The sequence below is a fragment of the Crotalus tigris genome, unplaced genomic scaffold (genome assembly GCF_016545835.1).
Source record: "Crotalus tigris isolate CLP2741 ecotype Arizona unplaced genomic scaffold, ASM1654583v1 scf7180000024374.3283719, whole genome shotgun sequence".
Taxonomy (NCBI): Eukaryota; Metazoa; Chordata; class Lepidosauria; order Squamata; family Viperidae; genus Crotalus; species Crotalus tigris.
The window spans coordinates 1,348,533-1,374,450 of NW_024100544.1; the positions used below are offsets into that span (position 1 = coordinate 1,348,533).

A 25,918-nucleotide genomic window follows, 5' to 3' on the forward strand; every position below is an offset into this window, starting at 1 on the left:
CTTCCTAGAACTGAGAGAGTGGCTGTCCCAAGGTCAGCCCAGCTGACTTAGACCTAAAGTGGGACTAGAACTCCCAGGTTTTTAGCCTGGTGTCTGAAGTGGAGTTTTTAGCAACTAACAACATGCTCTGTGAATGTGGAGAGACACAAAGTCCAGCCCATCTGCTGGTATGTCAGCTGCTACCAGAAACCTGTACCAATAATGACTTATTTTTGGCCAGTGACAGAGCCAAGACAGTAGCTTCATTCTGACAGTTTAAAGTTTGATCTAGACATGGAAAAACAAAAAGAAGCCTGGTGCCTTAACCACTACACCAAACTGGCTCTTTACTTAGTGAAATGCTCTTATAAAAATAAAGTACATGTTAACATAAAACATAATATACTGATGTTAGTATACAGAAGAAAAGCATTAACATTTCATATGCTGTACTGCATGATTCAGAAATTAAAATTAACTTAAAATATAGCACAGCAGATTATTATTAGTTTTAGTGAATTATTCATATATGGCTTTAGTGAGCCATTCTATCAGACCAAATTTACAACCCATATGTTTAGTTTCCACAATAATTTCAGTTTATTAATAACTCATTAATAGGGTAGGGTGTACTGCAGTATGATTTTTTTTGTGTGAATTACCTTCCTTAGTTTTTTCATGAATTGTAATGCAAGTTACACAGGCTATGTTCATACAGGTTGTCTAAGATAGCAAAGTAACAATATCCAAGCTTGCTGTATATATGCTTGCTATCAAAATATTTATTTTCCAAAGACTTTATAGAAGGGGAAAAAACTCTACTTAGGATGTAGACTAATCTAAAACTAGCAAGATAAATTGTTCTTTATATCAGGGGTTCAAAATACTTTGCTACTCATGAGCAGAAAGAAAGTTTTATTTTGGCATATTATTACACAATTAATCGGTTGTTCCTCCTTTGAATCCAGAGCATAATCCACAGTATTATTATATTTTATTCTCCCAGCAGTGATTCTCTAAACTGAGGAATGTAGACCATTCCTCACAAAATTAAATTGTGTTGGAAGTGAGGCTATGCCTGTATTGGTACAATATTCCATGTGCTATACCAGAAAGGAAGGAAGAATTTATCATTTGATATATATCTCATGTCTCCTCTAACTCCCATATCAGTCAACTTTCAGCAATAGAGTAACACATTCTCGGCATATTATGCATTTTTCAATGATTCCTAGCCAGTTAATAATTTTTTGAGAACAATTGTTCTTATCTTGGTTTTGTTAATATTAGGCTTTATCACTGTTTTCTTAACTGGAATTATTTATTTCTTAATAACACATATACTGTTTTGAAGTTTATATAATAATGTATAATCAGGAAAGTCATCAAGATATTTTGCACAGAAATCCTAACCATACAGGGATATTTGATTTGAACTGTTCTTGAAAGCCCCAAATAATTATTTCTTTTGTCCTTGTGCTGCTTGGTGCAGTCATCAAATAAGTATTCTGTCCCAAGGAGATAAAGTTGAAGCAAAATAGCAGTTTTCCTCCCTACAAATCCATGCTTTTGTTTTAATTAGAAGACTTTTGTGTTATGCTCTTTAATTAGAATATTAATTAACTACTTCCTATGAAAATATATGTACAAAAATATACTGTAAGATAACTTCAAGTTATTTACTAAATGAAAAATGCCATATTGATACTGATTTGATCATTTATTTTCTTGAATAATCTACCACAATTTGGGATTCATCCAGTTGTTCTTTTTTATAGTAAAAGGAAGTCAATTATAAGTAGGAAGTATTGCATGCTCTTTAAAGAAAAAATGGTCAGTTACTCAAAATCATATTTAAGCCCATTAATTATTGGCAACAAGTTGTTTTTGTTTTGGGTTGCTGCCAGTAATCCTCAAGGCTCTGAAAAGCATTTACACTTGATCTTTTGTTTTCTCATATAATGGGTCATTGAACAGAAATTTCACAATTACTAGTTTGACACTTGGGGGAACTTGGAAAGGCCTTTAGGAAGTTTCAGATATCAGTCAGAGTGTCAGTTTTTTTTCATTCTTGTTCTGACTAAAGCATAAGATGTCCATACTTGAGGTCAGTGCTTTTTTTGTAAAAAAAAAAAAAAAAAAGGTGCCGGGACTCACACACGTCATATAACTCGCCTTGCCTACCCTACAAAGTTCCATCCAAAAAAGGATGGACGTTCTGTGACAAAAAAAAGCCCTGCTTGAGGTATTTGGCCTTCAGAACTTAATGTTTGAGATACAATGTTTCTTACATTAATCTTAATTAAGCTCTGAATGCTGTATTACTCATTCTTAAAGGACTTGAAGGGAAGAACTTGAATAGTGAACAACTGCTTCTGTGAAGGTATCATGAGACTTTTATCATAGGCACTAAAACAACATGATGTAGGAAACATAAGGAAGATTTGATCTAAAGCTTTAAGATGATTAATAACAGGGTTCTGATGAACTTTAAAAAAAGAAGTTAGTTGGGCTATTTTTCCTATTTGTTACTTTCCCCCCATTTCCCTTTGTTACAAGTTGCATATGTTCCAATCCCTAATTAAATCTGGAAAAATATAATTACTAAGATGTCAACTGAAGTCAATAAATTAATTCAGAGCTTTTAAATTAAGGATATTGATAGTGGATGAAAAAGCTCTAGGTCTTTGCTCCATATGAGATCTAGGGCTGTTGATTCTGTTTTCAGATGTTTTGATATAAGGTCCTTGCCTAGACAAGAATAATACAGGGTTTGGTGGCTGTTAGAACCGCTTCTCCTTTTCCTTCTCCTTCTCTTTATCTAGATTTAGTTCCAGTTTTGGATAGATACATTTAACCTGGAATTGTGACTGCTGTTTTGATATCATTCTCCCTTTGTTTTAGCTAAACCGTAATTGCATGGTATAAACTATTTTTCTCTATATTAATATTGGTCAAATTTGCAGTTTAGTGACCATTTGAAGGTTCAACAACACTGAAAAAACTGACATATGGCCATTTTTCACACTTACGACCGTTGCAGCATCCCCATGGTCAAGTGATCAAAATTCAGATGCTTGGCAACTGATTCATATTTATGACAGTTCTACTGTCCCAGATCATATGATCACCATTTATAATCTTCCCAGCTATCTTTTGAAAAGCAAAGTCAGTGGGGGAAGCCAGATTTGCTTAATAACTACATGATTCACTTAACATCTGCAGTGATTTGCTTAACATCTGTGGCAGAAAAGATCATAAAATGGAGCAAAACATACATAACAACTGCCTTGCTTAGCTATGGAAATTTTGGGCTCAGTGTTGGTCGTAGATCTGTATGTACAGATGTTTTTCAAAAGCAGTTGGGAAGTTCAGTTAGTTAGAAATACTGCAGTAATGTTCACTGCCTACTAGTATTCATTACTTGAATTAATACTGTTTTTGGCCCCTACACTTCTCCAACCATAACTCAAAACATTTTTGCTGCCTTTTAAACCTACGATTAGGACTGGGGTATAATGTAATATTATGGGAGAGCTGTGGTGGCACAGTAGAATGCAGTACTGCTAATTCTGCTGACTGCCGACTGCCAGCAGTTCGGCATTTCAAGTCTCACCAGCTCAGGGTTTCAAACCTTCCATCCTTTTCTAGGTTGGTAAAATGAGGACCCAGATTGTTGAGGACAATGTGCTGACTCTGGAAACCGTTTAGTTAGGTCTATAAAGCACTGTGAAGAGATATATAAGGCTAAGTGCTATAAGTGCTATGGGAATATACTAATACCACTGTGAAGAGATATATAAGGCTAAGTGCTATAAGTGCTATGGGAGTATACTAATACACCAGAACTAAACTTCTCCTTCAGACTGCAGACTCTTCCTTAATTAGTCTGGGAGGCTATGCACAAAGCCAAAGGGAAATAAATTAACTCCACTTGGTGTAACATCCAGTATTTTAGGGAGCACTTTCCGATGTTATCCTACCTGCTTGCTCTAATTTTTAATAGGGCTCAATTTCTTATTTCCCTTGTCTCCAAAGGATGGCTGATCACATGTGCCATTTTCAGTTTCTCTTTGAAAACTTGTCTGCACTCTCTCTCTTATTTTGCCAGACATAACATTGATTTTGCTTGCTCTTATACATTCCTGTTGCTTAGGAGGCTGGTTCATTTTTGCTTGCATTTATTATTCTGTTTGCTTTTCATAATCTGTAAACTGCTCTGAAGGTTTTCAGTGTGAAAAAACAGCCTAGCAGTTTTCCTAATGATTTTTAAATTAATAAATGATCTTTCTATAATGTCAGAAACAAGTCAAAAGTTGTGAGGCACTAATTTTAGCAAAACAAACCCTGGCATAATGATTACTAGTAGTTGGAACTGGTCTCATTGCTTTAGGCAATAAAACAGCTGCCTGCACTGCTGAGAGCTGAGTGGATTGCAGGAAAGATAGTAATTTGCAGTTATTTTGATAAGGCTAATCCTGATATTTTAATTTTTAACTTCTTCATTCCAGTTAATGGCTTTTGCTTGTTTTGATTTTGTGAGACAGAATAATTAAGTCTAGAAGGGAGTTTGAGCAAATCACTTGGAATTCTATTCTCTGTATTTTATTTTATTTTTTGCCTGGGAGTGGTTGTTGCTTAAATTGGGCAAAATGTAAATTGCAGTGATGCATGGCAGCAGGTATTTGTAATCCTTTTGCTTGTGCTTTTTCTCCATTTCCTGCTTAGTTCATTCTAGCACTAGTTTTTTGCTTGAGTGATGATTTGTAATTCCACATTGCATGCCTCTAGAGAAAATTATCCTTTACGAGTTTTACAACTGGATTTGACCACTGAATTTAATCTACCCAGTAAATCCAAAGGGATAATACTGCAACTTTTTTTGTAAATAGTAAAAACACTACCTCTTGGATTATGATAAAATATGTGTCTATATTGCTTTTCTCATTAGGTAGTCTGACCAGCAATTTAGCAGGATATAACTGAACTGGAAAATAGTTTACTTATTTATTTGTAATAAAAACAGAAATATAAAGACAATTATAAATATAAGAACAATTAAAATTACAAAGAGTTAAATACAGACAAAAAATTAGGATTAGGTCACCAATTACTGCTGAGAGTAAAGCAATTAAATTACAAGACAAATGTCTTGCACTTTTAGGGATCATATGTCATACTAAGTCATAGGATTGTTTGACTTTGGTTTAATGCCACACATAAACCCAGTCATACTATTTTGTAAAGCACAGATTACGTCTTATCCAGTACATACCAAATAAAACATAATTCAGCATCCTTGTCTTTGACAAGGAGCTAGCCAGGCATCAGATCTAGCAGTACTATTGTACTTGTCCAGTTCCAATTTAGACTTCTGGTCTGTATAACACTGCATAATAATTAGAGTGTGAAAGAAATCTAAATGCAATTTAAATCCTCATATGGTTTAGAAGCTGAGTATTGCATTGACAGAAGGAAAATATTCAGAGGTTCTCAGCATCAGAAATGAATAGAAAATGATTTCAGTTTTTAGTGTAGGAAGAAAATCTCAGAACGAACCTGTTGAAACACAGGTAAAAGCTCATATTAGCAATTACATCAACCACCAAAATCTGTTGATACGATCTGGGAAGAGTTTGAGTCAGGAAGTGGTTCTCTATGTTGTTAGTTCGTCCCCTATTTGGTGGACCCAGGCCCTTTCTGGCTTGTTAAGTTGGTCAGGCAGGTTACCTGTACTTAGACTGGGATGTCCAGTTTCCTTGAGGGAGGGGGTAGTATTCCCTCTCTTGGAAAGTCCATCCCTAGGCCCAACGATTTTAGACTATTGTCATTCTGTCTCCAATATTCCCATTTTAGTGAAAGCTGTTGAGAAGGTAGTTAGGCTGCAGTTATAGGAGGAAACAAATTATCTAGATACATTTCAGTTGAGTTTCAGCTCAGGACTTAATATGAAAACAGTCTTGGTTGTGACCTGTGGTGACTGGGAGTGGTATATACATCGTAGTGCTCCTTGATCTCCTAGAGATTTTCAGGACCATCAACTATGGCATCTTTCTGGACTAGCTCTGTAGATTGGGAATTGAGGGCACCATATATATTGAGGGCACCATATATGACAGTTCTTTTCCTTCTTTTGGGGGCAATTATAGTCAGTGTTGATGGTTGCTCTCTAGACCCCTCCTTTGAGGGGTGCCATAGAGTTTAATACTCTTTCCCTTCTTGCTCTACATCAGTGGTTCCCAACCTTTTCTATACCCCGCACGCCTAGAACACTTCTGATATATTCTTGCACCCCTTAAAGTTTGAAATAACAGCAATGAATTATGCATATACATTATAATTTTGAAAACCCAAGTTTTCCCACCCCCTGGAATATCGTCTCGCACCCCTGGTTGGGAATCCCTGCTCTACATGAAACCACTGAGTGAGGTCATCCATTGGTTTGGAGCCTTTATTATATGTATATATCCGCTCTCAGTGCTTAAGTTATTAATAGCTAATAGTTAATAAAATCAATAAAACATGAATTTGCTTTAAACTTGGCCTTAAATAGAATATATTTAGCTATTATATTTATATTTTAACATCCACACTTACTTGATTAAAAGAGAACATTTCAACCGTTTGTACACACTTTTAGGCTAAAGAATACTGCTTTAACATATTTTGATTATCCATCCATCATCCATCCATCCATCCATCCATCCATCCATCCATCTATCTATCTCTGAAAGAAATGCATTTTATTATGGGTCCAGGTCATTTTCTATATATAGTTATAGGTGTTTGTGTAAATGTAGAGATATAGATATACTACCTACATTTTAAGGTATCTTCTGTGGCTCATGGAACCAGTCAATTTTTTAAAGTTATACTTCATTTTTATCTATGTTAAATTGAATAAAATATATAACTTTTACAATTATTGTAAGGTAAATAATTGAAGAGGGAAAAGGGTTGGCAAGAAGACTGATGACAGCAGTGGGAAGGTATTGAGGAAATGGGAACACATGGTTGAAAGACCTTGAAAAGAGCGGAAAGGGGAGTCAGCAGGAAGACTAAGAAAAATCAGGAATCGATATGAAAGTTGAAGAAAGGAGCCGGTTGATAATTTGGTGGTAGCAAGATAAAGATGTTAGGAAAATGGGGAGGAAAGAGATATTTATATATTATTATTGCCTAATTTAAATAACAACCTGGAAATGTGAGAAATCATTCATAATCTTATTCACGACTAAGGTTGACTCAAGCTATTATGAGAATTTCCTTTATATAATCATGAGAAACACATAAGACTTTTTCCCAGCACGTGAAAACCGTGAAGCATCCTAGAGCATCTAAAACCGTGAAATATTCAATTAATTAATGTTCAATTAATCCTAAATCCCCTTAGCTGTAAACTAGAATACTATGCTTGATAAGCTTTTAAATGAGAAAGATTTTAACAAGGCTGACTGAAGGCAGTTTGTTCTTTGAGTGTCAGAACAATTCACCCCATTCTAAGTTCAAAATTTGGCTGGATTGACAGTTCAGTCTCTCATTAGCATGAACTCTGGAACAGTGTCTCCAACACCCAAGAATTATGAAATTACCATACCCATTATAATTGGTAATGCTAGACTTTGCAATCTGAAAAATGATGCCCTCCTATGCACAATTCTGGCTGCCTAAGAAACACAGAATGACTTTTCAGTGCAGTAATACAACAATTGGTTCATAACAACTGGCTCAAAGTTAACATCTAGTTAACATCTTTTCCACCAAACCTGAATGCAATACACTGACATAGAGTGCAAAGGGGAGGCTGGGGTCATAACATTCTGTCTTGTTGCTATTTCTTGGAACTGGCCATCTATGGTTGTTGTCTGATTTTGCCTAATAGAGCAAAGTTCCTAAAAGGAAAGGTGTCAGAGGTTTTGCCACTGGCTAGAGATGGTTACTTTTCTGTACCACTAGCCAGCTGAGAAGAATGAGGTTTTCATCAAGCCCTTTTCAGAAATAATGATATCTGTGAGATCCAGCATGTGGCTTTGATAGAAGAACATTCAGATCTTGGGGACCTGGTACCTTATGGTGATGCCCAGTGGCTGGAACTCCTTTACTAGAAGATGTGGTGGCAACTATCAGTTCTGCTAGTTTCAAAAAAAGAATGGACAAATTCACGGATGGATCTCATGGGGATCAGTGTCCATTAACCTTGACTGGGGGTGTAACTGCCTCTGAAGGCATCTGCTGGGAGATTAGTAGGCTTCCTTGTGAAGTTGGTTGTGAGAACCATCAACCATCAACCAAGTCCCTTATTCCGACTTTTCCAAATGTTGTTTGGTTCGGGATTCACCTCCAACATGTTTTAGAAAATTTCTTTTCTGTCCATCCTTTGTTGAAAGGCTTCACCATTGTCAATGCTCAGACCAAATTATCCGTCCAGGTTAGTTGGATTAAAGGTCTTTCCTTTTCATTGGCAGTGAGGATAAAAGGACAGAATAGAAGTGCGTATGAGAAACTTAGAGTTGAATAAAAAAGCACAGAGACTCATTTTCTTTAATACACCTCAGTGAGTTCTAATGGTTTTCTTTTTCAGTGTTAACATTTGAATAGCTTATATTTTTGCATTTTTATATATCAGAACATGTAGCTATTCAGAAGTATTTCATTATGTACAGACTTTTACAAGACAATTTGAAACACAGAGAAGAAAGTTCATTCTGCTGAAAGATGTATTATATATTTTCTTCAATGTAAATTATTCTCATGAGCTGACATTTAAACTTATGCTCATACAATGATTTCTTTACAGAAATTGCTTTACTCAATGCTGTGCAATGTTCAGACCTGTATTGAACTTTATTTACATTTTAATATATCGTCCTTTTTTAGTTTGAGCTCATTAAGGTGCCAGGGTCTCAAGCCTGTAGCCTGTAGGCTGCATGAAGCCCTCCGAGTCTTTTTAGAACTCACAGCCCACATTGAGACAGCATCACAACTCAGGTTGGGCCTCTTAACCCATTAGCAGAGACCATACCAGCAGTGCAGCCTTGTTTCTGCCAACTTGAGTAGAGAAATCATTCTGCTAACTTTGGATTGGGAGCTTGTTTTCCTCCTAGTCAGATTTGCCAAAATTTGTTGAAAGGTGCAATATTGTTACTGCTTTCTGTCTCTGGTCAATGTTCTGGCTTTTTTCTCAAGGCCTGACCAGTGGCTGTGGAATGGAACAATGGCTAATGATTAATGACTGTGGAATTGCAAGCAATCCAGAGTTACCCCATGGTAAGATGGGTGGCTAATAAATTTAATAAATAAACAAATTTGATAAATAAAATAAAACAAGGCCATGAGTAATACTGGATCAGTTCTCCCGTTCTGCTGTCCCAGCCTCCAATTGGGGTAGAGAGGGGAAGCAGGGGGAGGCTGTAGGGATATCTTCTTCCATTCTGCTCCTTCTTTAACTTCTAATTGTCAGTCATTCTCTGGCGAATCCAATATTGAAGAAACTTTAAGGTCTTGAGGTGCCATAAGAGATAATCTTTATCGACTACATATACCAGCACTGCAGAAGCAAAATCAACTCTAGTTTTTCTGTGTGAAAATCTGGTTAGTTAACAATGGCTTTTCATAACCCCCACCCACCATGTGTTCATGTTGCCCACTCACATGCTTTCTGTTTGTTATGGGACAGTACACTTCTCTGTCAGACTCCTGCTTTTGATGACCTTGGGTCTCACAATCCGTGGACAGCTTTTTGAAACTCCCATTTCTTTCCCTGGCTTTCCCTTCCCCCTGTTTCTGTGGCAAGTTGAGTAGCGATGGAGGTTAACAAGCATCTTAGCAATTCGACCTTGATCCTAACTATCGGTAGCTTCCTCTCTCCTAGCAATTAGCCCACCCCAGCTAAATAATGTAAGCATTATTTGCCCATTGTCCCCAACAATCTGGGTCTTCATTTTACTGATCTTGGAAGGATGGAAAACTGAGTCAATATCAACACTGCTAACATTGGATGTTCTTGCTCTGACAAAATATGCAGAGCTGTGTGGTATTTTTAGAGTATTTAGGTATTTTCAGATAAAGCTGGGAGGGGAGGAGAAAGAATGTATGTGGGTAATTATATTAGATAAAAATCCCATGCTGTAAAGGGAAGAGAATCTTTGCCCTTCAACCTGATAGGGGAACGTGATTTATGACAGCAGATTGAGGGAGGGAACATGCTGGCAAAATATGTGCTCAGGGGAGGAGAATTTAGATCTTAGCATCCCTCTTCATGCCGTGCTGACATTTTGTTACATGAATAAAATACTTTTTAGGATAAACAATGCCTGGAAGTTCTTTGAAGTGTTTCATTTGTGGGAACCTTGACAGTCAACCTTGAGCCCCGTCAGCATTTGAACTCCTGGCTGTGGGAAGAATTTGTTTACAATACAGCATCATTGAACCATCACGTTGTAATCTGAGGACTACTTGTATTTTTATGAATTCAGAAGCATAATTTCTCAGAACATAGAATTTACATTTTGGTATGATAATAACTTTTGATAGGCTAATCCTTCAGAAACACGAAATTTGTCACAAATTTCATCACGAGAAAAGTATATACCTTATTTATTTGGCTTGTTCTTTACAGTATTTTTATTTCCCATTTCAGCTAATGAATTCAAAAAGGTTTTCTTTGTTTATTTATATATATCTTGATTGGAATAATTCAGTGCTATTGATGCAGTTCTTATTGGTATTTAAGTTGCAATAATCAGAATATCTGGTCATAGAAAATAAAAACTATGGGAGTAGTTAAAGCATTACGTGGTTAAATTTATGGGATATGTGTCAAAGAATAAATGAAGTGTTTTCAAACTAAAAATTCGTTTCTGCACATTTCATCCAATAAACGATCACATGATCGATGAACGATGAACAATCACACACACAAACACAATACACAAACATTGTATTACAGATAAGAAAAGTCTCCTTCTAATCAAGTTTGACTCATGGTGACTTATAGACACATCCAAAGAGCAGCAATATGGAAATGGTTTGACTACTGCAGGCATGGTATTTACTCTAGTGAGAGGATGCTAATCTGTCAAGTTGGTTTTCAGTTCAGTTTTCTCATTTTCCTGATCGTATTTTTTTCGTCCCATTTGCACATCAGTTTTATATTTTGTAAACATCTTAAAATGAGTAAGATAAGTGAGAAGTGTCATTCACTTCTTTGACATAGTTTTAACACATTTTCTCTTAATATACACTCTTGTATGCATTTTTAATTTCACAAACCTCAGAAATCACATTTTGATTTGCTTGTTCATTGGGGAGAGTGCATTGTGTATAATTGCATTAACAAATGTTTCAAATTATTTTTCCCCATTCCTAGACTTAAACATTTATGATTGCATTTGTTATTTATTTATGCTTTTATCTGGTTGTTTAGTATTTATAGAGCAATGTCTTCTATCCTCTTTTATTACTACTTAGTGTGTTAAAGTGGTTTTTCTGTGAAGTTGAACTACAGATGTGGAAGTCAGTATTTATGCAGATTAAATCCAGTTTTGCTGGTAAATGTAGATGATGGACTCCTTAGAAATACTGTGACCTTATTCTACTTCATTGCACCATGAACATGAAATAATGATCAAGAAAATGATACTGAGTCAAATGTATATATATTTTTGCCCTCAAAAGTGAATTCCCCTTTGGTCACTTGACATATTTCAAAGTAAGTGTTCCAACCTCACCTTTTCCTTAAAATCAGTTTATCAATCTGTGGGCTGCTAATTTTATTCTTTAAAGTATATAAGAAATCCAATTCCAGAAGGATTGCTGAGGCAAATTGAAATTTTAGAAATGGGTCAAAATCCAAAAGGGAGGGGAAAATGACAAAAGGAAAAGAGAAACAATATCCCTCAGATCTTAAAATAAACGAGTCTCAAGGGATGTTCCAAAGTATTGTGAGGTGAATAGCCAGAACCATACAATTTTAAAAAATTCCATTAAGTAAAGTGACTTCATTGAGAATGAAATTGCCTTCAGTTCAGGAACTGACCCCATCTCTTTGCATGTGTTAGAGCAGTGGTTCTCAACCTTTTTAATGCCGCGACCCCCCCCCAATCGGTCGTAAGTCGAGGACTACTCAACTGGTTGTAAGTCGAGGACTATTCAGCTGGTGCAGCACCATTTGCAGAATGGGACTTTTGGTGGGCTAAGCAGGGCAGAGACAGCCTGGACAATTCTTATTGGCTTTTGAAAGCCAATAGAATTAGACTCTATTCAAGAGAGTCTATTCTATTGGCTTTCAAAAGCCAATAGAATAAAAGGGAGTAGCACAGCTAAGGAAAAGGGGAAAAAATGGCGTACTGTGTTGTTTGGCGACCCCCGTGAAATGGTCGTTCGACCCCAAATGGGGTCCCGACCCACAAGTTGAGAACCACTGTGTTAGAGCAAAAAGCTGCTGCATATATAGAATAACATGGCTTTCTTTCTAAGAAGTAAGACAGGCATACAGTAGGGCAGCTGACAGCTAGGCTAATATTAGGAAAAATATACTAGGAGTTAGTGTTCCTTCTTGAACTTTCTGATTGACACATGAACAAACCATTGATGGCAAGCCATTCAGCAGAATTGTGAAAGCCAAATTTATTGCCACTAATTCCCATCTCTCCATCCTCACCATTTCTTGTCTTCTTCCATCCCTGGGCATGTACATTTCCTTGCTTATCTATATACCACTAAAACTCTCATATCTGTAATCTTTAACTGGGTGAAACAATGCATCATAGGGCAGCAACTTTTGAACAAAGGTATCTAAAATGGGTCAACCTAAAGTATGGGTCCAAAATCTGGGACCCATGACTCAAGTAAGATTGACTTCAGTGCTGCAACAATAAGCAAGGAGATATGCATGCCCAGGGATGGAAGAAGACAAGAAATGGTGAGGGTGGAGAGATAGGAATTAGTGGCAGTAAATTTGGCCTTCACAAAGATTCAATAGGCAGGTCCTTCCCCAGCGCTCCAGAGACTGGATAAACTGAGCTTTTCTTTGGTTGCTGAAGATCAGGTAGACCAGTCCCTCCCTAGCCCTCTGGTGGCCAGGTAGACTGGTTCCACCATTGGTTGCCAGCGGGTGATCAACACAATGAAGCCAGCAGAAAGTCAGAAATTGCCCATCCCCACTGCTTTAGTGTCCTTGATTATTCTATTTCTCTGTTCAATTAAGGAAATACTTTTGAAACAATTATCTAACAGGGTTATCTAATACAAGATTAAAGCAAAATCCTTTTAAAAAATCTTCTATGGCGGTAGTCAACTCATAGCATTTGCCTACAAAAAGTTATGTTCCACACAGCTACCTGCAGTGGCAGTGAAAAGGTTGTTGGGTGTAATGGGGATGATAATGTAGAACAGTGTATCTCAACCTTGACAATTTTAAGGCATGTGGACTTCAACTCCCAGAATTCCACAGCCAGCATTGCTGGCTGTGGAATTCTGGGAGTTGAAGTCCACATGCCTTAAAATTGTCAAGGTTGAGATACACTGATATAGAAGATGACCAGGCTGAGCCTGAGGGATGGGTCAAGCGCATCATCAGTCTTGAGTCCCCTTGTGCCCACAAGAGATCTAAGTCCAGTCCATCTTGAATTCTATTGACTCTTATCTACCACCAATGCTCCTTGACCATTAGTAGTTCATATTCTTGTAGAGAGTGTTAGCATGCAATAACCCGATATTCCTTTGAACCACATTGGCTCCTGATTTCCTGCACTTGAGAGATACTTTTTTTCCACTTCATGATCAGAGGGAGAAAGGAGACTTTACCACTTCCTTCCAAAGAAAGTTCTCAAATTGCTCAAATTGCTTCTATAAACCGCTCTGGTGGAGAAAGAGAACACCTAACTGGTTTTGTCTTCCTACAAACAAATAGTTATTGCCAATTCATGGGCTCTCAGAACTTAAAACCTATCCATTTTTGTGGTGGTGCAGTGGTTAGAATGCACTATTGCAGGTTAACTCTGCCCACAGCTTGGAGTTCGATCTTGACTGGCTCAAGGTTGACTCAGCCTCCCATCCTTCTGAGGCCGGTAAAATGAGGACCCAGATTGTTGGAGACAATATGCTGACTCTGTAAACTGCTTAGAGAGGGCTGTAAAGCACTGTGGAGCAGTATATACTGTAAGTGTCAGTGCTATTGCTATTTGTCTTAATAGTTACGATTCTTCCCATATTTATTAAATATACGACTTACCTAACAGATGGAAACCTTTAGATAATTTATGAACAGTGTTAAGTGAAATAAATTCTACTTATAAAGTACAGCCTACAGCAGTGGTTCTCAACCTTTTTAATGCCGCGACCCCCAACCAGTCGTAAGTCGAGGACTACTCAACCGGTCGTAAGTCGAGGACTACTCAACTGGTGCAGCACGTGCAGAATGGGACTTTTGGCGGGCTCAGCAGGGCAGAGACAGCCTGGACAATTCCTATTGGCTTTTGAAAGCCAATAAAATTAGACTCTATTCAAGAGAGTCTATTCTATTGGCTTTCAAAAGTCAATAGAATAAAATGGAGTAGCACAGCTAAGGAAAAGGGGGGGAAAAATGGCGGACTGCGTTGTTTGGCGACCCCCGTGAAATGGTCGTTCGACCCCAAATGGGGTCCCGACCCATAGGTTGAGAACCACTGGCCTACAGTATCGCTTCAAATTATCACTTCAGATTATCTGAGACCTTGTAAGGTTGATTGAAAAAAAAACCAATTCATAATTTGAAAATTAATGCAGTATCTATAAAGAGTTTTGTCCTACTGGTGTTAATAATGCAAAACACTTGTAGTGAAAAAGAAACTTATTTCCAGGTAAACATTTTTAGAGACCCCTGCTAGGTATGCAGTGTTACAAAATATGGCTTTAAAAATCCTTGTTTCCCTTCAGTCACATCATAGCACCAGCTTAAGAGGATAATGTTCAAATAGTACATTATTTCAATACTTTGGAATATATTTTCAAAGGTTAGCATGGGGTTTTAGCCACGGGACTCCCATTAGGCTCGATGGGAGCTTTAGAGCTAAAAACCCACACAGTATTTGGAAAATGTATTTCTGACTGTGTTGAAGATAAATGCTATGTGCAAGTGGTTGAGACATGAATAAATAAAGGATGGTGTAGCTCCCATTCTGAGGCTATCATTAAGACCAAGCCCTCCCTCACCTTAGCTCTCCGTACAAATCATGCTCTGCTGGATTCTCTGCCCTTTGTTCTCACCCTTTCGGAAGAGTAAATGTACGGAAACCTGCTGTGAATAAATAAAATGCGTTTGTGAATAAGCAGTGACTCTTTCCATTCGATTCTATGCCACAACCTTTTTAATAGCCTCATAAAAATATTTTTTTCTTCTCTTTTTCTCATTCATCTTTAATTCAGATGTCTCCTTTCTTCTACCTTCTGGAAATATTTATGTTTCTAAGTTTTGCTTTCTCGCACTGTACACAAAGCTCAATTTATTACCTCATTTCATAAATATTCCATTCTACAGGTACTTTTCAGAATAAAAACGTGTTTGTGTGTACTTATATAAGTAAGCATGCATCTCTCTCTGTGTGTATGTGTACACATACATAAGCACATATAATACATGCTGAAGAATCTTTTTGCTAGATTCAAAGGACATTTCTGTTTTGGTAACATTTCTGGAATCAGAATTTAGAGAGCTTATTTCTGTGTACATATATAAGTTTGCATGCATCTCTCTGTGTGTATGCACGCATACATGCACACGTGCAACACATGCTGAAGAATCCTTTTGCTTGATTTAAAGGACATTCCTGTTTTGGAAAATCCAGACTTAATTGATAACATTTGTTTCCAGAATCACAATTTAGAGTGTTTATTTGAGAATGTGACTCCCCACTCCTACTCTTTTCCATACTTTTAAGATTTGGCCACTTAGAAAAGGATTGGGGAAGCTATGATCCTTGATACACGTCATATAATTCCTACATAGCCAGGGTAGCCAGTGATGAGGGACTAGACATTCATTAACTAACAACTAAAGATAAATGTAAAACTAATGCTAATTACTGAAATGGTACAATGTTAAAGATATTGGATTGGGGCCAGGGAAGCTAAATGCAAGTTCTTGCTCAACAGGAGTATTTTTGGTGATCATTGAGCAATAACGCCTGTTGATAAATTTTTCATAGTCTCACAAACTAAATGTAGTTATATTTATCTGAAAGATGCTCATTCTCTAAGTTTTCTTTGAAAACGTTAGATCTATGTACTTTATTAGGTCTAATTTGACTAATGGAAACAACTGATGTTATTTATTACTGTGCCCAATGTAAGCATATTAAAAAAACCCATAATTCAAACATTTAAAAAAATAATTTTGTTCCATCAGATATTTTGTGAGCAAATACCCAAACCACCTTCACAACTCATGTTAATTTCAGTATCCTTTACTTTGATATCCAGGCTTGTATAATTGATTTTAACCCTAGAATTCTAGAGTGAATTTAATCATTACAACTGCATTCATTTTGGTTATGCTTTTCCTATCTTAATCTTAATTCTGAGTGACAGAAGAGTTGTCTATAGAATCATGTCATTCATTATTGATTTTTATGATTTCACTTAATATGACACTTTTGTCTCCTTAGAATAATGTTTCACAAATAACCTAAATACTTTAACTAGTTTAATAATTAATAAGAAATAATAAATTAGTGATTTAAATAATTTAATTCATCTAAACCCCAGTTAAAGACAGCAGCTAAAATAATAATCAGATCACTTCAAAATGTTTGACTAATGATCTTGACTCCTCTCCAAGAGGGCTATGAAGTAGACTGAGTAAACTGTATTCTTCATTACTTCTTCAACTATGCATTTATAATTTAAAATCTTTCGGAACCAATGGAAAGTACATGCATGTGGCATGCAGATGATCACTATTGGACTTTTATCCCTTACTAATGTAGTAAAAATGTTTTCTTTCAGCTGATTTAGTACAGGAAGGAGGACAACTCATTAAAATGGTTTCAAGCTGATTACAGTTGTATACATTTTTAATTTGACCATTACCTTAATTGCTTGATTGGAAAATTGCAATTGTTCACATGACTGCATGCTTTGAAAATATACAACTGTTTGCTAGTAATAATTGGTGCTTAATCAGTAAAAGGTTAAGTTGCCATACCTTTTTCTGTAGTGTTCTACGCTCTATTTACCTATTATACAAAATATGAAAACAATTAAAATTACATTTGTTTAATTGAGGAACAAAGTATCATTTGTGATCTGTTGTCTTTTTCTGTTTTGTTGCCTTTGCTTGTAGCTCTATTTCATGAATGTTAGTTATTCGCCACTGGTTTAACAAAAGACATTTTTGTGAACTAATATTCATTGGTATAACACAGAGATTGAGGTCAGGTGTGTTATCAGATACATATACCCAATCTCTTGACTTCAGCTGTGTGAATTTGATTACTGGAAAATCTATCTTGATTTTTAATCTCTTAGAAATCTTTCAGTACAAAAAGCAGAAAAGTTGGAGGGGGATAAATGCTAGTTAGGGAACTGATTCTGTAAACTCTCAGATTTCATACATTCTAGAAATAATAATATAGCAACTTCAAACAAGAACATCCGCCTATTCCAGGTTCTTGGGAAGAACTTGATAGATGGATAAAAATGCCGATTCCAGTCTAAACATGACTGTAACAAATCACCATAACCACAAAAACAATAACAGATAATAAGTCCTCTCAATAGCTAAGAGCAGGAACATTGAAGAAAGAAACAGAAGAGCTAATTCTGGCTGTACAAGATGAATCCTTAAGAACAATTGCATACAAAGCCAGACAGCAAGTGTCACCTCTGCAAAGAAACTAAAGAAACAGTGGATCACCAGGTTAGCTGCTGCAAGAAGATCGCACAGACTACAGTGCTCAGGAAATTCAAACAGACAAGCACCTGCCACATAACAATTGTCAGCAAGAAAAATAAAAGTCTGGACAATGGATGTGGCACTTGTGGCAGTACCTGGAGACAGCAGAATAGAAGATAAAGAATTGGAAAAAATACAAAGACCTGCAAGTTAGGAGTAGAACAACTATAGCAAAAGTAAGCAAAGATATAAGCCATGGTGATAGATACCTTATGCACAATCCCAAAGCAATTGGAGCTCCACTTGAACCTCATCGACGCTGACAAAATCACCATCAGTCAATTGTAAAATGAAGCTTTGCATCCTGTGATAATACCTTTAATATCATTAAACAACATCTGCTTATCACAGGTTCCTGGACTTGATAGACAGAAAAAAATACCAAATCCAGTCTCAAAGTCTGGCTGACTGTGCAACCAATAATACTAACCCTTACTCCATTTTTCTATGCAGATAATATTGAGCTGGATGGATAAACCTTAAATAATGCAGCTTCCTATGTCCCTTTTCCTCAGTACAGAGCTAGTGCAAAACACAATTAATGTGATAACAGAATTATGTTAGTTTATGTCTGTATGCCTAGATAAGGATAGCTAGTACCTCACAACTTTCAAACTAACCACTTAATTCACAGCAAAATCACTTTTATCGATGTATGCATTACTTTTCTAAAAATGAAAGCAATAAGTGCTTGTTTAGTCTTTCATTATAACAATTAAAACAAAGTACTGGGATTAGTTTATTACATGGGATATTTTGATGTCTCTAAAAATGCTGTTTTCCACTTTCAACAAAGAAAGTAGCAGTCTGAATTTTTGCTCAGTCTGAATATATATACAGTAGAAAAAATGGTTTCTGGATGAATTTTTTTAAAAAAAAGATAAAGCCATCATATTTTTCCACTGACCAAAAGGCTGCTCTTGAAGACCAACTGGAAATGTCAACTGGTCCAGAATGTAGCAGGATGCACAATAATGGGGCTCTAGGTGGCCTGTGTAACACTTCTGTTGCGTGAGCTGCAATGGCTTTCAGTTTCTTTCCAGGTGCAATTCAATGTGCTGATCATCATCTTTGTAGCTCTCTGTGACCCAATACCAGGCTGTCTTCAGGACCACCTTTCCCTGAGGACATCTGCCCATCCTACCCGGTCAGATAGGGAGGGGCACACTCCTAGTCCCTTCCCCCTAAATATTGCCATCTTATGGGAGGTAGGAAGGGTTTTCTGTGTTCTGCCCCTGCCCTATGGAACACTCTGCCTGCTGAAGATCAGCAGGCCTCCACCCTTTTAGCCTTCCATAAGACTTTGAAGATCTGGCTTTCCCCCCCCCCAATCGGGAGAAGATTAGATAATCAAACATTAGAACTGTTTGGTGCCAGCTTTTTGTTGTTTTAATGGTTTAATCTGTTTAGTTTTATAGCTTTAATATGATTATAGCTTTTAATGTTTGATTGGGAGCCACTCAGAGTACCGTAGGTTGAAAGATGGATGGCTATATAAATGTTTTAAATGCATGCATGCATGCATACATACATACATACATACATGCACACATGATACACTCTTCTGACAGTTAAACACTTGCACTGGTGCATCTGTGTTTCTGTGTATGAATGTGTTTTGAGTATTTCATATGAACCTAATAATTGATGCAAATTCAAATATTTTCTTTTGGAAGGCTAAATCTTGCTTCTTCTTTAGATTATTCGAAGTAAAAGGAAAGGAAGGGTTGAACCTATTTTTAAGAAGTTTGATGTGAGTGTCAGTAATGTGTGTGACAACTTACTGGTTTTCAGTTGTATAGAAACATCTTTTTTGTGAACTAATTGTTCCTTAATTATTATTATGTACCGGTATGTAACTGTTGATAATAATAATAATAATAATAATAATAATAATAATAATAATAATAATAATAATAATAATAATAGTAGTAGTAGTAGTAGTAAAGTTGTAAGGGACCTTGGAGGTCATCTAGTCCAACCCCCTGCTCAGGCAGGAAACCCTACACCATTTCGGACAAATGTCTGCCCAGTCTCTTCTTAAAAACTTCCAGTGTTGGAGCATTTACTGCTTCTGGAGGCAGGCTGTTCCACTGATTAATTGTTCTCACTGTCAGGAAGTTTCTCCTTAGTTCTAGGTTGCTTCTCTCCTTCATTAGTTTCCACCCGTTGCTTCTTGTCCTGCCTTCAGGTGCTTTGGAAAATAGCTTGATTTCCTCTTCTTTATGGCAGCCCCTGAGATATTGGAATACTGCTATCATGTCCCCCCCTTGTCCTTCTCTTCGTTAAACTAGACATACCCAATTCTAGCAACCGTTCCTTATATGTTTTAGCCTCCAGTCCCCTAATCAACTTTGTTGCTCTTCTCTGTACTCTTTCTAGAGTCTCAACATCTTTTTTACATCGTGGTGACCAAAACTGGATGCAGTATTCCAAGTGTGGCCTTACCAAGGCATTGAAGAGTGGTATTAATACTTCACGTGATCTTGATTCTATCCCTCTGTTAATGCAGCCTAGCACTGTGTTGGCCTTTTTTGCAGCTGCAGCACACTGCTGGCTCATATTTAGGTGATTGTCTACTAGGACTCCGAGGTCCCTCTCACAGTTACTACTATTGAGCATGGTGCCACCTATGCTGTACTTGTGCATTTGGTTTTTCTTGCCTAAATGTAGAACCTTGCTTTTTTCACCATTGAATTTCATTTTGTTAGTTAGTGCCCAGTGTTCAAGTCTGTCCAGATCCTTCTGTATCTTAAGCTTAATTTCTAGAATGCCAGTAACACTTTTTTGAACACTTTTTTTGAAGCTGCTATCATCTCGTTGATTTCCTGATTCACATACACATGAATGTGTTGATTCATATAAATGTTGACTCAGCAGGACAGCCCAACTACCACTTGGGCAATATGATTATGGTGGTGGCTGCTCCTGTTTTATTTTTTTATCCTTTTCCATGTGCTGAAGATTTTATTATAAGCATGTATTTAAGAAAAATTTGTGAAGTCACAGGTTCACAAGAAAAAAAATTGAAGAAAGATTAATATCAATGTATAAAATGAAGATATTTTAATTTGCTGCAGAAAAAAAATAAGACTTGCTGTCTTAGTTGAACGTTACACTTGGTTTGTTGACATTTGGTCAGAAGATGGAATGACTGTGCTAGGTACCTCTTGATAAATGGAAAATAAGCATATCAAATCAGTAATCATACCAAAAGTAACAATTAGAGACCTGAATAAAAACCTCTGTTATTATAATGAAAGGGAAAAAAACCTATAATAAATTGACTGGATTGGTGGACTACTTTATGTAATTCCAAAGAATATATTAGGAACATAACAATGGGACTTCTCTTTTTTTGTCCTGCTTGTGAGTTCTTAGCTTCATCTTTCTTTAAATACAGAATAAAATAGAATAAATAAATAGATTAAATGGTTTGTAGTCAGATCAAGTAAGATAGTGCCGAGGTCCTTAGCTCTTTGTCAAAATATAGAAATGTAGAAAATTATATTGAATGCCACTACACTACTGAACAAACAGCCTAATTTGTATGAATAGCCCATTAATTTGAAAAATGTCCAGATGGAAATTTGTGTTTGAATTCCACTAAATGAGGGTTTAATAAATTAAGTTTTAACTTGCACTTAAATACAGTAGCATGCTTTTCAGATTTTCACTGTTGCTGGAATCCCCCCCCTCCCCCGGGTCGAGAGAAGTTTTAAAGGCAAGATTAGTAGCACAGACAATAAAGCTATATTAAATGTTGGATTCTTTCTTGGTGATATTTATTTGCCTATACATAAATAAACATGAAATATTCTTTTTTACCATAGTTATTAAGAAATATTTTAAACTGTGTTTGTATAATGAGATATGTTATAGCAGTGGTTCTCAACCTGTGGGTCGGGACCCCATTTGGGGTCGAACGACCATTTCACGGGGGTTGCCAAACAAGGCTGTCCGCCATTTTTTTCCCCATTTCTTTGGCCATGCCCCTGGCACCCGGTGATGTATAAGTGGTTGGGGGTCACCACAACATGGGGAACTGTATTATGGGGTCGTGGCATTAGAAAGGTTGAAAACCACTGTGTTATAGCTTCTGTGCTTTTATTAATATGCCTTTTCTTCCTCTTCTTTTTCCAGAATGGAAGAAACAGTGAGGAACCTACTACAAAGTCAAGGATTATCTGAACCCAATGGAGAAGAATCTGTGCCCATATTAAAATCTTATCAGGTAATAATGATTTTCATAACTCTATTTGCAATCTTAATAACTGGTAGAGTCATTAGAAGATGAAATTTGAGTAAGCACAGTTGATTTAAAAGTTGCTACAGTTATCTCTTCTGAATAAGAGATATACTGTCACATAACTAGTTGAAGCAGAAAATACTTCTCAGGAAAAGAAGAATTGGGAAATGGTCTGTGTACTGGCTACGGAACCAAAAACTCGTAAGGCGGAAGTGCAGTAAAAATAATGGATGAAGAATGTGATTAAAAATGACATTTAAGCTTTTGAAAAATGCTTGGAGCTATCACAGATTTCCCATGCATTGAGTATGCATGGCAATGAGGATTCTCTGAAACATCTGGAAAAGTGAGGATGAGAGTTGGGAAGACAGGCAGGTAAAATACTACAGGCAGGTGGGCGGATCCTAATTTAATGCTAGGCAAATATAGATGGTGACTGAGATGATCCTTTTGTTCCCCACTGCAGAGTTATTTTTTATGTTTTGCACATGTGTACTGAACATATAAGTAAATTGTGTAAGCATATAGGTTACATAAGATATGTTCACATGTGGGTAAGATGTACAAGTGCATCCCCATTTCCTTTGTGTGTGTCCATGTATGTGCATATTATGAAAATATAGCCATGTCTACATTTGCACATATATGTGAACACTGAAGATGCTTTGTGCATTTAGGCAAGCTAGCCTACTGTTTGCCTTCACATGAATACAAGTAGCATAAGTCTGTAGATGGACATGAAGTGCCTGCATGCAAGCACTTGTGTAGATGCATATTTGTGCAGACGATTCCAGAAAATGCTTTATGATATCATCAGAATAATAATATTGACTAATTGATGAGGTCAATGTATTAAAACCCTCTTCAATTAAACAATAAAGTCTTAGTAAGTGGGCACAGATTGTAATGTGCATAGCCATTAAAATTACATTATGTGTGTATGAATTTCATTTCTTTTCTTATTTAAAAAAAATCTTCTATGACATCATTTGCGACCTGTTATATTAAAAAAGATGTAGGGCTGTATTTCTTATATATACACATAAATATAGACACATTTAATTTACTGCAAACATATATATATATATATATATATATATATATATATATATATATGTAGGTCTTTGGTTGTTCGGGTTTTCTCCCGCATAAAATTGGAAGTGTCTTGGCGACGTTTCGACGAAGTACCATTCGTTATCCTCAGGCTGGTGTTTTCAGCTTCGTGCTTCGAGCAGCTCAAAGCACGAAGCTGAAAACACCAGCCTGAAGATGACGAATGGGACTTCGTCGAAACGTCGCCAAGACACTTCCAATTTTACGCGGGAGAAAACCCGAACAACCAAAGACCTACATACAAATACCCGCGAAAACCTCAGAAAACTATATATATATATATATATATATATATATATATATATATATATATATATATATATATATAAAAATATGTATTTTTTAAATATGTATTTTTATCATCAGACCCATAGTATTAATCAATTGGTATAACTTAGGCTATAGAACTGCTTTTTAAAAAATAGTAATACTTTTATTTTTCATCATTAGGAGAGAATGTGTGAATTGTGTAATTAACTTTGAAGCTGTATTTGCCACTAGTTTAAGAGTATTATAGTCAAAAGAAAAAATTAAATTTGATAAAAAATAATTCAGAAAGAAATGAGAAAATAATATTGAGAATAATTATTTTGATTATGGGGATTATGAAATATGAAACAATTCCACATTTCCGGGGACTACGGTAAATTGTTTTCACTGTGTGCAACATGTTCAAAGTAATATTTCAATAATCATAAAAGCATCTTTGCAGTAAATACTTTTTGATCTATTGACCACTGACTGCGTATTTATCTTTTCTTTCTTAAACCTAATTATTGTTTAGGGATGTATAAGACGGCTCTGATCACAATATCAATATTCCTGTCTCTCGAATAAATACTGATGCTAATGAACTTTAAATATTGCCCAGTTCACATGTCAATGGAACAGTAATCAGAGGAATAGCAGAACATACATGCATTATTGTTAAATTGTTAAGATCTTTTTTTCCAGACAGAGATAATTTATTTTATTTCTTTTATATAAATTATTTTAACATCTTATTGACACAAAGACACTGATAGTTGCACTGATTTTAGAATAGAATAGAATAGAACAGAACAGAACAGGAACAGAACAGAATAGAATAAAGCTGGAAGGGACCTTGGAGGTCTTCTAGTTCAGCCCCCTGCTTGAGCAGGAGAACCTATACCATTTCAGACAAGTGACTCTCTAGAATCTTCTTAAAAATCTTCAGTAATGGGGTGCCACGATTTCTGAAGGCAAGTTGTTCCACTGGTTAATTGTCTTCACTCTTAGGAAGTTTCTCCTTAATTCCAGGTTGCTTCTCTCTGTGATCAGTTTCCAGCCATTCTTTCTTGTCCTGCCCTCTGGTGCTTTGGAGAATAGTTTGATGCTCTCTTCTTTGTGGCAGCCCCTAAAATACTGGAATACTGTGATCATGTTGTCTCTGTTTCTTCTTTTCTTCAGACTAACCAAACCCAAGTCCTGCAGCCATTCTTCATATATTGTAGTTTCCAGGCCTTTGGTCATTTTAGTTGCTCTTCTCTGAACTTTTTTCATGGTCTCAACATCTTTTTTGTAGTATGGTGACCAAAATTGGGTGCAGTATTCCAGGTGTGGTCTTACTAGGGTTTTATAAAGCGGTACTAATAGTTTGCGTGATCTTGATTCTATGCCTCTATTTATACAACCAGGATTGTATTAGCTTTTTTGGCTGCTGCTGCTGCACACTGCTGGCTCATAGTCAAATGATCGTCCACTAGGACTCCAAGGTCCCTCTCACAGTTGTTGTTTTTGAGCCAGGTCTTGCCTAATCTGTACTTAAACCTTTGGTTTTTCCTGCCTAAATGTAAAACTTTGCTTTTCTCCATATTAAAACTCATTTTGTTGGATAGGGCCCATTGTTCAAGTTTGTCAAGATCTTTTTGGATCCTGAGCTTATCTTCTGGGGTGAAGAGTATTGGGCCTAAGACGGAGCCTTGTGGTACCCCACTGCTTTACTTCTTACTTACATTTTGTTTAATGACATATTCAAAAATAAAATAGCAAAAATGAATTTGGACATGAAGTGTTCAAAAGCAGCGTCATCCATTTCACCTTAGGAAGCATGCCTTCACTGTCATAGCCTGCCTTATGAAACATGACATATAAAGACAACAACTTTTCTTCTGGTCTTTCAGAAGGCTATGAAGATAAGCCCCTTTCCCTGGATGTTGAGACCAGGATGTTAATTAACTTGAATGTTGGTTGTGTGAATGTGTTAATTTGGATTTTTTTTTTTGGCTTTTTTTAATGGATGTTTATATGTTGTTTGCTGCACAACTTTTTTTTTTTGATAGCTGGATAGCCATAGACATTTGATAGATAGATAGATAGATAGATAGATAGATAGATAGATAGATAGATAGATAGATAGATAGATAGATAGATAGATAGATAAGCAAGCAAGCAAGCAAGCAAGCAAGCAAGCAAATAAATGTTCTGGAACAATTAACATGTACATTAAAACCCAATAAAAAAAAATAATTCTGAAACAATAAAATCAGCAGCTGGAATAAAATGTTTCTAAACAGCAACATTTTATCATATTGCCATATTGAAAAATAATAACATCTTTTCTTGGCATAGCTTATATAGAAGGAATGGAATAAATGGAAGGAATTGGGAGTTAAAACAGAAAA

The 25,918-nt window shown here is 36.3% G+C and overlaps 1 protein-coding gene across 15 annotated transcripts in view; it reads left to right on the forward strand.

Annotated features, from left to right (window-relative positions):
• The window catches only part of NCKAP5 (NCK associated protein 5), a 656,435-nt gene that overhangs the window by 369,056 nt on the left and 261,461 nt on the right, over positions 1 to 25,918 (forward strand). For all 15 annotated transcript variants that reach the window (XR_005554850.1, XM_039328230.1, XM_039328233.1 and 12 more), the window contains one exon: positions 22,055 to 22,145. Coding sequence is in view for 14 of the 15 variants with exons in the window: in XM_039328230.1 (XP_039184164.1) it covers positions 22,055 to 22,145 (91 nt within the window). In the remaining variant the exon portion in view is untranslated. The remainder of the gene's footprint in view (positions 1 to 22,054; positions 22,146 to 25,918) is intronic.